At 39.9% G+C, this 13,262-nt stretch overlaps 1 protein-coding gene across 1 annotated transcript; it reads left to right on the top strand.

Moving 5' to 3' along the window:
• The first annotated feature begins 236 nt into the window (after positions 1–236).
• PRXL2C (peroxiredoxin like 2C) lies at positions 237–12,975 on the top strand. Its single transcript, XM_059411702.1, has 6 exons — positions 237–570; positions 1,003–1,071; positions 2,171–2,224; positions 2,396–2,501; positions 5,944–6,075; positions 8,353–12,975. The coding sequence occupies exons 1-6, from the start codon at positions 361–363 to the stop codon at positions 8,478–8,480; spliced, it is 699 nt and encodes a 232-aa protein (XP_059267685.1). The 5' UTR covers positions 237–360; the 3' UTR covers positions 8,481–12,975.
• Positions 12,976–13,262: the final 287 nt, after the last annotated feature.

Below are 13,262 nucleotides of genomic sequence, written 5' to 3' on the forward strand. Positions count from 1 at the left end.
CCCTCACTGTCCCGACTGCCAGCGCCCAGGACCCCGCGCCCCAGCTGCATCAAACCCAGCGAGGCAACGCCCCTCGACTCCGCCCTGCGCTCTGTCCCCCCCTCCCAGGACAGGCTCCGCTCCGCCCCGCCCCTCCCAGGTTGCACCGCCCCCCCTCCGCGGGGAAGCTCCACGGGGCCCCTAGAGACCCTACGTAGCCCCGCCCCCTGCATCCCGCCCGCTCCGCCCTCCGCTCCGCCCCACCCTGCTCCCAGTGCTCCTCCGGGATTGCTCCGCCCTGAGCCCCGCTTGGCCGCGACCCGGCTCCCCGAACCTGTGCTGTCCGCTTTGGGGACGGTGGGCTCGAACCCCGGCGGGCAGATGCAGGGTGCAGAGGTCGACCCTGCCCTCGCCGCAGTCACGCGGCAGGTCAGCGGTCGCACCGCCCCAGCCACAGTCCCGAGCGGCCCAGAGCGCGGGCAGCCCCTGGCCGCAGCGGTGGCCGAGCTGCCCGTGCTGGACTCCTCCGGGAGGCAGGTGCCTTTCGGCGCGCTGTTTCGGGAGCGTCGGGCTGTCGTAGTCTTCGTGAGGGTGAGCGCAGACAACGGGGCGGCCCGGAGTAGGGACTTGGCCCGCAGGCTGGGATGGAGGTTGCTTCTACAGCTTCGGCTGGGGGGGACATCGGGTCCTTCGAGAGGTTCAAGGCCCGAGAGCGCGGTACCGCTGGGCCGTGGCCCTTCCCGTTGCCGTCCACTAGAGGTTTCCGGAATGCGAACTGCTTCTCTCGCTGCCTTTATTAGAATGGAAAACCAGCCCGCCAAGCCAAGTCCCTTTTCCCAGCTAAGGAGAAGGCCTAGGGAAGTGGGTGCGGCCCAATATTAACGCCTCTTGGGCGCCCTTTGCCCTTTTTCTACCCGCTGTGAGTAGCGTTAATTAGCGTCACGCGTAACGAAGTACTTGGTCTTTTCTGAATCCTGAGATATTAGTTGCTAACTTGTCCTTTTTGCCGTTTTGGGATTTCAGCATTTCCTGTGTTACATTTGCAAGGAATACGTAGAAGATCTGGCCAAAATCCCCAAGAGTTTTTTACAGGTAAGTTTCCTGAGACTGAACAGCAGCGTACCCTGCTTCAGGGCGACCTTGTCAAAGTCACCTGTGATTTCTAAGAAGCGGGGTGGGGTGAGGTGCATAGGACAACACCTCTCCAGAACAGACCCCCTTGCAAGCCCAGATTATCACCTTCCCAAACATCTCTCCAACACTTTCAAAAAAGGAGAGAGACGTTAGAGATCTATTTCTGTCCTGCTTTATTCACTACTGCCTGCTTATAAATATACTAACTGTAATAATAACGTTGTAAGTAACCTGTTGGCAAATGTTGATAATGACCAGAAGCACAAACGCTAGAAATTATTTTATTTCCCTTATTTTTTTTTATTATTTTTAAAAGATTTTATTTATTTATTTGACAGAGAGAGAGATCACAAATAGGCAGAGAGACAGACAGAGAGAGAGATGAGGAGAAGCAGGCTCCCTGCTGAGCAGAGAGCCCCACACGGGATCCCAGAGGCCCCTGGGATCATGACCCCAGCCGAAGGTAGAGGCCCAACCCACTGAGCCACCCAGGCGCCCCCCCTTATTTTTTAAGTAAGAACACTCCAAATAGTACATTATAGGACATGTATAGGAAAATACAAATATAGCTTAAGGGTTGAAATTTGTATTTGTTAGGATGTGCCTCCCACGTTCCTGTGACAACCATATACATATTATCATTGTCACATTTGTCCCCAGGTGAGCTTTTCAGTGAAGGAATTGGACAACCTTTATAAAGCTAAGATCTGTTTTCATCAGGTGTTATGAATAGGGATGTAAAAAAATAAAACTGTCTGATTAGCCCTACTTAAATAATTTTTATTCTTGTTTAGTGTACGCCTTTGGAGGGAGCATAGATTTTTTTGAGAATTGTTGAGTATATTATTTTGAAGTTCTTAGCAAGAGATTGACTGAATTAACTGAACATTTTAGCATATATTGCTTTGCTTTGACTCACACAATTTTGCTGTTTATTCCATTCTTCTATAAGCCTGTAGGTGGCATTAGAATGGAGCAAAAGAGTTGGACAGGGGGAGGTTTTATAAAACATGTATAATTTCTGGTAATATGTAATTGTCCCTTTCCTCTCCTGAAGGAAGCAGATGTCACTCTAATAGTGATTGGACAGTCATCCTATCATCATATCGAGGTAAATATATCAGAAATTGAGAAACTAACATATCTATTTCAGACATAAAAATTATTTTATTTGAACCACTAAGTGTAGGTTAAGTTTGCTAAAATAAAGGTAGGTTATAATTACTTTTCTCTCATTTTTACTTAAACAAATTCCAAATACCTTTTTTTTTTTTTTTTTTAGCCTTTCTGCAAACTGACTGGGTATTCTCATGAAATCTATGTTGACCCTGAGAGAGAAATTTATAAAAAATTGGGAATGAAAAGAGGTGAAGAAATTGCCTCCTCAGGTAAGACATGACATGTCTCATCAGAAAACACTGATGGTGCATTTGCACATTTCTGTATGTATGCATAGGGAAACAAATGGTAAATTCATAAATCAGGCTGCTTTTTATGATTCTGGTAAGTGGGCCAGGATACACCAAGCTCTCAAAGATTTATTTCCTGGGTGTAATGACATAGAAATCTATTTGTGAAATACTAAATGTGTGAAAAAAGCAAGTTGCAGAACAGTGTTTTAGGTATGATTCTATTTTTGTGGAAATAAAAATCATTTTCATAAAGATTGAGAGTACATGCATGTGTAATGAACAAGGTTTTAGAAGATATTGCCATGCTTACCCCAAGGTATGGAAGTTAGGAAAGTGGCCTTTGTATTTTTAACAAGTTGTGGCTAATACAGGCACAGTCTGGGGTGACATGCCAAGGAATTTGGATTTGTTCTGGAGGAGTGGGGATGTCATACAAGCATTTGAAGTGGCGAAATGATAATCCTGTGTTCAGTGTGGATGAGTAATTGGAACTCACCAAACCAGAGCTAGTGATACGGCTGTAGTAGGTTGGAGTGATAGGCTAGAAAGAAATGTCAGCAGAGATGGAGAGGAGGGGATGGGTCAGGAGCTATTTATGACATAAAGTTGACATGATCCCTTTACTGATGTTTTTAAGGAAAGCAGCCTAAACTTTATTAAAACTAATGAGCTAGCATAAACACACCAAGTGTGCTCTTTTCTTTTTCTTCCTGGTATAGGAAATTGCAATGTATACTTTGTGAACCTTACTTAATGGTAGATGGTTTCTGTGTTCTAACAGTCCCAGCATGTGCAAGTTGTTTATCACTTAGCACTTTAGATCTAAACTGTTGAGTTTCACCTTAGTAACACTTCACAGTTCATCAGCTCAATAAAAATACAGAATTGCAAAGAAAACAGTTGAATTCTAAACAAAATACATGCTTATAATTGTTAGAGATGGTATAGTCAAATCTTTTAAACTCCTGTGACTTGCGTTCAAGGGCTGTATTTCCAACCAGAAAATATTATTCTCTCATAAAATCATCTTTTAAAAGTTTCTCTCTGGGGCACCTGGGTGGCTCAGTGAGTTAAATACTCTGCCTTTGGCTCAGGTCATGATCTCAGGGTCCTGGGATGGAGCCCCGCATGGGGCTCTCTGCTCAGCAAGGAGTATGCTTCTCCCTCTCCCTCTGCCTGCCTCTCTGCCTACTTATGATCTCTCTGTCTGTCAAATAAATAAATAAATAATTTTTAAAGAAATACATAAAATAATACAAGTTTCTCTCTGAAAGAGCAGAAATTTCAGAATCAGTCTCAGAATAGCCCCACTTGAAAATTAAGACTCTAAAAAATATAATGATTTTAAATTAGTGGACATTTTATAAAAACAAAGAATAAGAAAATAAAGCCCATAAATGCCAGGGAGTAATGTGTTTATAGAATACTGAAAAACAGGAGTTATAGACATAAGAACTAAATTCAAATGGGCAAAATTAGATTATGTTTGAAGCATGATTGTTAAATTCTAGGTCATGGAATCTCCAATTAAATTTCTAAAATTTTAGAAATATTAAATATTAAAATATTTAGAAATATTAAATCTCTTCTTTGGATATGAAGAGATAACTTGGGTTTCTGAATATTTATTTTAGACACAGAATCTTAGAAAACAGTAAAATTTAGTTTTTTACTTATGTCTCTAAGGTAACAGGCCTGTTTATTTGTTCCTTGGTCAGATAAATGTCCATCATGTAGAAACATGAGAAAAATAGAAGAGAAGAAGGGAAATTTCCAGTTATCTGGAAATACTAAGGATTCAGGCAGGTTAAAGGCCCCATAATCATCAAAACAAAAAGCCAAAAGCAAGACATAAAAGGCAGGGATAGGAGAAAGATAAGTTACAAGAAGGGTAAAGAGAGTGGGTCCCTTTGCTCAGAGGGAGCGGAAGTGAAGTATTAGTCACTGTGGGAAAGAAGGGGGAAAAACTGACAGTCAAGGAAGATGGACAGGCAGCTGGAGTAGCCATTGTCACAGACAACTCCCAAAGTCTCAGTGGCACAGCACAGTAGAGGTTAGTTTTTTTTCTGTTCAAGATGGGTGTATCTATTCAGATGTCTTTCCTCCGAGTAGCAGTCCAGGCAGGGACACAGGGGAAAGGACCCAGGCCCCTTTCATCTTATTGCTCTGTCATTTTCAGCCCAGGGCTTCCAAGAATGTAGAAGGAACATGGAGGTCATAAGGAGCGGGCCTGAAGTGGCCTGTATCGTTTTACTCATGTGTTAGAACATAGTCACATGACCATAACAAACTGCCGGGAGGACTGGAAATATAGGTTAGCTGTAGGCCCAGAAAGAGGAAATGGGTTTTGATGAGCATATATTAGTCCTGTGCTGCAGTGGCTCTTGAAATAGTTGAAACTAATAGTTACCTATTAGTAGGTGAGAAATTAAACGGGATAAATGATGTATTAAAAGGGAAAGCATTAAGAGCACCTGGCTAACTCAGTACAGCATGTGACTTTTGATCTTGGGGTTGTGAGTTCGAGTCCCATGTTGGTTATGGGGAGGACTTAAAAATATTAAAAAGAAAAAAAAAAGGTGGGGCACATGGGTGGCTCAGTGGGCCTCTCCCTTCAGCTAAGGTCATGATCCCAGAGTCCTGGGATTGAGTCCCACATTGGGCTTCTTGCTCCGCAGGGAGACTGCTTGTCCCTCAGCTTCTGCCTCTCTCTCTCTCTCTCTCTCATGAATAAATAAATAAGATCTTTAAAAAAGAAAAAGGTGGGGGAAAACACTGTCAGTTTGAGAAGTCTGTAGCGGACATTTTTCTGTGGCAGGTGATTGGGGTATATCATCACTTTAAAGTAATGGTTCTCCAGTGGGGTACATTTGGTGTTATCTGGAGACCTTTTTGGTTTGTGACAACTTGGTGAAGCTATTGTGGTATCTGGTGGATATGTAGGACGGTGATGCTGCTCACCACCCTGCAGTGCACTGGCTGAAGACTTATGTGGTCCAAAATGTCAGTTGTGAAAGGCTGAGAAACCTCTCTTTGAAGGGAGAAAAGAAGACAAGTTAACACAGGAGAACACAAGAAAGAAACTTTCAAGGGGAATGGGCAAAAATGGGTAAAGGGGAGTGGGAGGTACAGGCTTCCAGTTATGGAATGATTAGGTCATAGAGATGACAGGTACAGTATAGGGAATGTGGTCCGTGTTATTGTAAGAACATCGTATGGTGACAGGTGGCAGCTATGCTTGTAGTGAGCCTAGCCCAAGTACAGAGCTGGGCATCACCACATTATACAACCAAAACCAGTGTATGTTCTCTGTCGACTTAAAAAAAAAAAAGAATGTTTTATAGAAGCACTACATTATCTTCTGATATCTAATTGAGTATAAAATGATAACATCTAAAGACAGTTCTCAATATTTCAGGAAACAGCCCCCACATAAAATCGAATATACTCTCAGGAAGCATTCGGAGTCTGTGGAGAGCAGTGACTGGCCCTCTCTTTGATTTTCAAGGAGACCCTGCTCAGCAGGGTGGAACCCTCATCTTAGGTCCAGGTAAACATCAAAGCCCGGGTCCAGTGGCACACTTTTTGTGCCTTTTAGAAGTTAGGAGGCCACACAGTTTCTTCCTTTAACAGATTCCATGTAAAAATCGCAATTCGGCATTGTAACAGTCGCAATTCTATGCTTATAGGGGTTACCTTTGTTTGCTAAGGCTTCTGTGTATTTTGGTGCCTATTTACTGGATATAATGTGCCCATTACTCTGTGCCTGAGTGATTTCAGGTATTTGGGATGGGAAAGTCAGTGGTGGTTGGGTGAAGTGTATCTGTCAGTAAAACTCTTTGAAAAGTTCATGGAAGAGGGGCGCCTGCGTGGGTCAGCTGCTTGTACGCCAGATACTTGATTTCAGTGCAGGTCATGATCTCAGGGTCCTGGGATTGAGCCCTGTGGGCTGCACTCAGCAGGGAGTTTGCTTGAGATCTTCTCTCTTTCTTTCCCTTACCACCCCCACCCCCACACTCACATGCTGTCTTTCTAAAATAAATCTTTTTTTAAAAAAGTTCACAGAAGTAAACATTTCTACATAGAACAAACCATCACCCCTTTTATTTCCTTTTTTTCTTTTCCTCAACAGAAGAATCGTCTAGTCACTTATATCTAACAAGACTAGAAGACTTACTCAGTGTCAGAAAGCAAGTCAGCGGCAGAGAAAACTCATTCAGTAACAATTACTCTAAGCAACGTAGTTTTAATAGATTTATTGATCAGTTTGGACCACCTGAAATTTCTTTAGCTCCACACTGCTAAATGGTTGAGTGTTGGATCTCTACCATGGTCAAGTGTCACAGTCAGGGACAGGCACTCACATATAACAGTATAAATCACTAAGTTGTAAATTGATTTTCTTGGTTGTTCTTCCTCTTTAAAATTGTCTGCATAAGCGAGCATAGCTCCTAAGAGTTATAAAATTAACATTTACTTTAATGAACTCCACATGTCTTAAGGTCTTTAGAAGGAGGCTTTTGACTAAGCATTGTGGCTTTTTAGCTTTCTGCAGCTGGAGCTCTTTAGCTAGCTAAAACCTGTAATTTAATCTCTTTCCCTTGTGAATTTACACCAGTTAAACTAGAAAAAAAAAAGACAAGCCCTGTTCTATGAGAATGAGTCCTCTAGATTAGCCCTGAATGACCTTGAGCCATAGTTTTGGATGGCTTGTTTCCATCTTCAGAGGGTTTTGAGTCCCTAATCTCCATGTCTCAGGATCATTTGACTACATGTTCAGGTGTGTAAGAGTGACAAGCACACAGAGAGCATCATTTGTGTCCCAAGTTGAGAACATACTCAAGAAGGAGAATATTTTATACTACCTGCTGGAGAAAATGTAGCTTCTCTAAGGAGAGAGCTGGGTATACTTATTTACAGAAACCTTTCATGGTTAAACCTATATTTCATGTCGCCTTATTTGATAATAAGCCAATTTATGATATTAAATCTATAGTGATTACTGTAGACAGCATGTAAGTACAATGCAGAAAATGTGCTTTTTTTTTAAATTAAGATTTTATTTATTTATTTGACAGAGCACAAGCAGGGTGAGCGGCAGGCAGAGGGAGAAGCAGGCTCCCTGAGATGTGGTGCTCAATCCCCCAGGACCCTGGGATCATGACCTGAGCCAAAGGCAGAGCCACCCAGCACCCAAAAACATGCCTCTTCTAATATTTAATCTTATGTTTTAAGTTAAAATTCTGGTCTTGAATCAAAGTAAAAAAGACCTATAAATTATGACCTTTCAATTTGAGTGGATAAAAGGATTGTGAATGTCTAAGTGTATTGTAACTAACTGTATCAATGCCCTGATTTTTCAGCCTCTTTTGGTCTATGGTTATAATGCAGATAGGCTATTAAATCAGTGTTTGGCAGTGAATTTTTTTTTTTTTGAAGCAAGTGATTTATACCATTATTACATTTAAGAAACAGATGTGATGTTCCAGCTTTGATATTTATGCTAGTTTCGTATTCTGCCTGTCTGTTTGACAGGACATTTTATTTAATTACATCTAATAAAACCTAACAGAGGTTATAATTTAAGAATCTTTCCCCTTGGATCTCATAAAACATTAAGTATCACTTTTATTTAACCATAATTCTTGTCATGCTTTATTACTTCAATTAAAAATTATTAGGGCATTATATAGAGAATATTATGAACTCCAGGCAATTAATTTTTCCCTTTAGACTAATTAAAAGTTGAAAAGGTTCCTGGTTCTAATAAGCAATAAATCTGATGAATAATACTGTATGCCAACAATTGCCTTTTATTCTCTCCTAGGTAACAACATCCATTTTATACACCGTGATAAAAATAGATTGGATCACAAACCCATCAACTCTCTTTTACAGCTTGTAGGAGTTCGGCACGTGGACTTTACAAGCAGACCTTCGGTTATCCATGTGTGATGGTATAGACTGTGGACCCTTGGAATATGACCTGAAATGTTCAGAGTATGGTATTCTTGTGCAATGTCTAGCTTTTTGGCTTTTCCCAGCCTTTGAGGAGTTATGAAAACACGAAGAGACTTTATACCAGTTATTTTGTGCTAGGAGGCATCAGTTGTCAAAAACGTGATACATATTTATAATTCTGTAGCTTTTAAAATTTTATGTAAAATTAAAGTTTGTTTATATAAAACTTTAAAAGCTATAAAATTAGAAATACTATTCTTTATTTTACATTATGGTATATCCATTAAATGAAAGTTTCTGTTGGCCATTAAAATAATAAATTCTTTGAAGAACATATAAATGGAAAGGTAAGCAACTCACCACCATTTTATCCAGTGAAAAAAGCAGGATATCAAATTCTATAAATAATATAATCTTTTTAAAAAATTAACATATAATGTATTATTAGCTCCAGGGGTACAGTCTGTGAATATAATCATTTTTATATGTTTATATTTTTGTATGCTTAGGAAAAAAGAGAAACACGCCAGAATATTGCCAGGAGGTACCTCTGTGTGGTAGGATTACAGGTGTCTTTATTGTCTTTTCCATACTTTTATCTCTGAACTATTCTATAATGAGCATGATTCATTTTTGTTTGCCAGGAAAAGTTCTTTAAAAATTATATGAAGAATATATTCCTACATAACAAGTTCCACAAAGCTGCATTTATATGGGCCGCCATCCACATGTTTCTATCCTTATTGCTTTACTCAAAGGAAATATAGCAGACCAAGCCTTCTGCATATCCTATGTTCAGAGCACCTTGCACACCCATTTCACTAGGATTTTTGAGGGGAGGAGTAAAAGGAGAAAAAAATTTCTTATGTATTTAAGATATGCTTCAGTATGCTTTTTTTTTTTTTAAAGATTTTATTTATTTATTCGACAGAGAGAAATCACAAGTAGATGGAGAGGCAGGCAGAGAGAGAGGGGGGGAAGCAGGCACCCCGCTGAGCAGAGAGCCCGATGCGGGGCTCGATCCCAAGACCCTGAGATCATGACCTGAGCCAAAGGCAGCGGCTTAACCCACTGAGCCACCCAGGCGCCCCATCAGTATGCTTTTTGAAAGAATTCTAAGAATTGTTTAAACTAAAAAAGCTTTATAGCTTAAATGTACACTGGTTTGGCTGCCAGATTGCTTTTGTTTAGTGTATTGTCGTCATCTTTTATAGGTTTAGTTGGGAAAAAATTCTTTTGAAAAGTACAGTAAGATCAAAATCTTGGTAATTATTAGCAAGTATGTGCTGCTTTTAACTTAGAAGCTTTTATGTCAGGCATATGAGGTCACACACAAATACATTTCAAGTATCCAAAAATTTAGTGTATGTTTGTAAAAAATCATGTTTTTAATCAATAAAAATGAAATGTCTCATGACATTTAAAATTAAACAATTTTGTGCTGTTTTTTATAGTAAGGAAGGACTGGTGACCCAGATCCCATTTGCTGATTTTAGGCTTAAAACTGCTGAATCATAGCTTACACAAAACTTTATGTGCTTATAAATGTATAGCACATTTTCCTAAGATCCATAAATGTTCTTTATGTGGCCTCAGGGAGATACAGGGAGATACGAACAGTGCAGTGGTAAATCACCAACCCAAACAAACATATTTAATGCAAAAAATCTTTTTTTTTTTAAGATTTTTTAAAAATTTATTATTTATTTTTGGCAGGGGAGAGGGGCAGAGGGAGAGAGATAAGTCGATTCTGCTCTGAGCACAGAGCCAGATGAGGGACTTAGTCCCACAACCACGAGATGGTGACCTAAGCAGCAATCTAGAGTTGGATGCCTGCCTGACTGAGCTACCCAGGCACCCTGATACAAAAATTATTTGTCCTAGGTACTGTGAAATATATAAACATGTGCTGTACCAAATAATGTACTAGACTCAAATTTTTGAAAAACCTTCCTACAATAAATACATAGAAATACTATTAGAAGAATTCTATCTATGACTTCCATGGTGCTGATTATTTGCCAGGTAGTATTCCAAGTTCTTAACATTCATTAGCTCTATAGAACTGACATGGTCATCATGCCCATTTCACAGAGAAGAAACTTTTTTTTTTTAAGCTGAACTTTTAATAAAAAAGTGAGGAAATGACCAGAGCCAAAAGAAGTAAAAACAATGCTGATGACCATGCCCTGAAGCTGTGGCCTGCTCTGTGGTTTGTGCTCATCCCAGGAATGTTCCTTGGCCAACTGAAAAGCCTCCTGCAGTAGAGGGTTAAAACTAAGACCACCGCATAAAGTATGGCCTGTGACCTATGCCTGCAACTTGAGACTTCCTGGAGCTTCTAAGAGCTACAGCAGCACCGCAGTCAGATCCATCCATAGACCAAGGAGCCCAGTGAGGAAGTAGTGTAAGACTTCTACAATGAATCAGAGGCAACAAAAATTTTAATAAAATGAAAGTGCATATTTAATTTAAAAAGTAAATATTTTTGTTTTTCAAAAAGATTGATGATAAGCTAGTAATCTGCATAAAATTTTTATTTATATTACCATCTACCACTGGGGCCAGAGTGATAACATGGACCATGTGAAACTGAGGGACAAACTTCCTAAAGAAGCAGTATCATCTACTCTGAAGAAACTATTTTTTTTAAAGTGTTCCAGAAAATAATTAAAGATGTGCAGTTGCAGAAGGTATATTTACATATCATTCTGTGAAAAATTAGTTTTAGTTTATTTAAATAGCCTCCATGCCCAACATGGGGCTTGAACTCATGACCCTGAGATCAAGAGTCACATGCTCTACTGACTGAGCCAGACAGGCACCCCTAGGTTTCATTTAGAACAGACTTCTTTTGGGGCACCTGGGTGGCTCAGTGGGTTAAAGCCTCTGCCTTCAGCTCAGGTCATGGTCTCAGGGTCCTGGGATCGAACCCCACATGGAGTCCCACATCGGGCTCTCTGCTCGGCAGGGAACCTGCTTCCTCCTCTTACTCTCTGCCTGCCTCTCTGACTACTTGTGATCTCTCTGTCAAATAAATAAAATCTTAAAAAAAAAAAAAACAGTTCTTTTAAATTAATTTTGTTCATTTTCAGTTCCAAGTTGTCTTGTACCCATATAAAAAGTGGAGTGGCAGCTATTTATACGCTGGCTCTGTTAGCAGAAAACTTTGAAAATAGGTACAAGATGCCAGTTTTATATCTGTATTATATAAATTTGAATGATTACCTATTGTATAAAAATAATGTCCATACTAAAATAAGAAACCTATAGAGCATTCTTGGAATTTGTTGTGTATACATATAATGTATAATTGCGTCCAAGCTGTCAGTCAAAATAGATACTATAATTGTTAAAATTTAACACATTTTTTTTAAATTTTCTTTTCTTATTTGACAGAGAGAGATCACAAGTAAGCAGAGAGGCAGGCAGAGAGAGAGAGAGAGAGGGAAGCAGGCTCCCTGCTGAGCAGAGAGCCCGATGGGGGACTCGATCCCAGGACCCTGAGATCATGACCTGAGCCGCCGAAGGCAGCGGCTTAACCCACTGAGCCACCCAGGTGCCCCAAAATTTAACACATTTTTTAAAACATTTTTTATTGTGGTAAAATACACATTACAAAAATTTACCATTTTAACCATTTTTAAGTGTACAGTTCAGTGACATTAAGTATATTCATAGTATTATGCAACCATCATCACTATTCATCTCCAGAATTTTATCATTATGTCTTACTGTACCCATTAAATAATACCTATCATGGCAATTGCTGTTCTAACTTTCTGCCTCTATAAACTTGATGACTCTAGGAACCTCATGTAAGTGCAGTCATATAATATTTATCTGTTTGTATCTGTGTGATTTCACTTAGAATGAAGTCCTCAAGGTTCATCTGTGTTGTATTATGTACCAAAATTTCATTCCTTTTTAAGGCTAAATTATATTCCATTGTACGTATATATATTTTATTTATCCATTCATCCCTCAATGGACATTGAGATTATTTCTACCTTTGGGCTACTGTGAATAATGTTACTGTCAACTTTGGTGTACATGTATCTGTTTGATTCCCTGCCTTCAGTTCTTTTGTGTATATACCCAGAAGTGGAACTGCTGGGATAATAGCGACATTCCGTGTTTAAGGAACCACCAGACTGTTTCCCAGAGCAGCTGCATCATTTTATGTCCTGCCAGCCGTGTACAAGGGTTCCAATTTCTCTATATTCTCACCAACTTATTTCTATTTTTTTAGATGTTTATTTGTTTAAGAAATCTCTACATCCAACCTGGGGCTCATACTCACAATCTGGAGATCAAAGAGTTGTATGCTTAACTGAGCCAGCCAGGTACCTGTATTATTATTACCTTTTTTAAAATAATGGCCATTCTAATGGGTGTGAAGTGATATCTTACTGTAGTTTTGATAAAATTTATCAATTTTTAAGCATGTATACACAATAACCAAAGGAAAAAAAATCTATGAGCAGTTGATGTGGAGTAATAATTTTTTTAAAGTAAGCTCCATGCCCAGTGTGGAGCCCCATGTAGGGCTTAATCTCACAACCCTGAGATTGAGACCTGAGCCAAATCCAAGAGTCAGACACTTAACCAGCTGAGCCGCCCAGGCACCCCAAAAGTATCCTCCATCTAACAAAATTTTTCCCAAGTTTAACAAGTACCTCAGTACCTGAAGAGACACAACATTCTCCATTTGAAATGTGGACTATGGGGTGCCTGGGTGGCTCAGTTGTTAAGCGTCTGCCTTCAGCTCAGGTC

Source organism: Mustela nigripes, chromosome 9 (genome assembly GCF_022355385.1).
Source record: "Mustela nigripes isolate SB6536 chromosome 9, MUSNIG.SB6536, whole genome shotgun sequence".
NCBI classification, from domain to species: domain Eukaryota; kingdom Metazoa; phylum Chordata; class Mammalia; order Carnivora; family Mustelidae; genus Mustela; species Mustela nigripes.

Bases quoted from the DNA above. Each gene is read 5' to 3' on its own strand.
- PRXL2C (XM_059411702.1), top strand. From the start codon at position 361: ATGCAGGGTGCAGAGGTCGACCCTGCCCTCGCCGCAGTCACGCGGCAG. The intron at 1,072-2,170 runs GTAAGTTTCCTG...CCTCTCCTGAAG, and splicing joins TCCCCAAGAGTTTTTTACAG to GAAGCAGATGTCACTCTAAT. The intron at 2,225-2,395 runs GTAAATATATCA...TTTTTTTTTTAG, and splicing joins CATCCTATCATCATATCGAG to CCTTTCTGCAAACTGACTGG.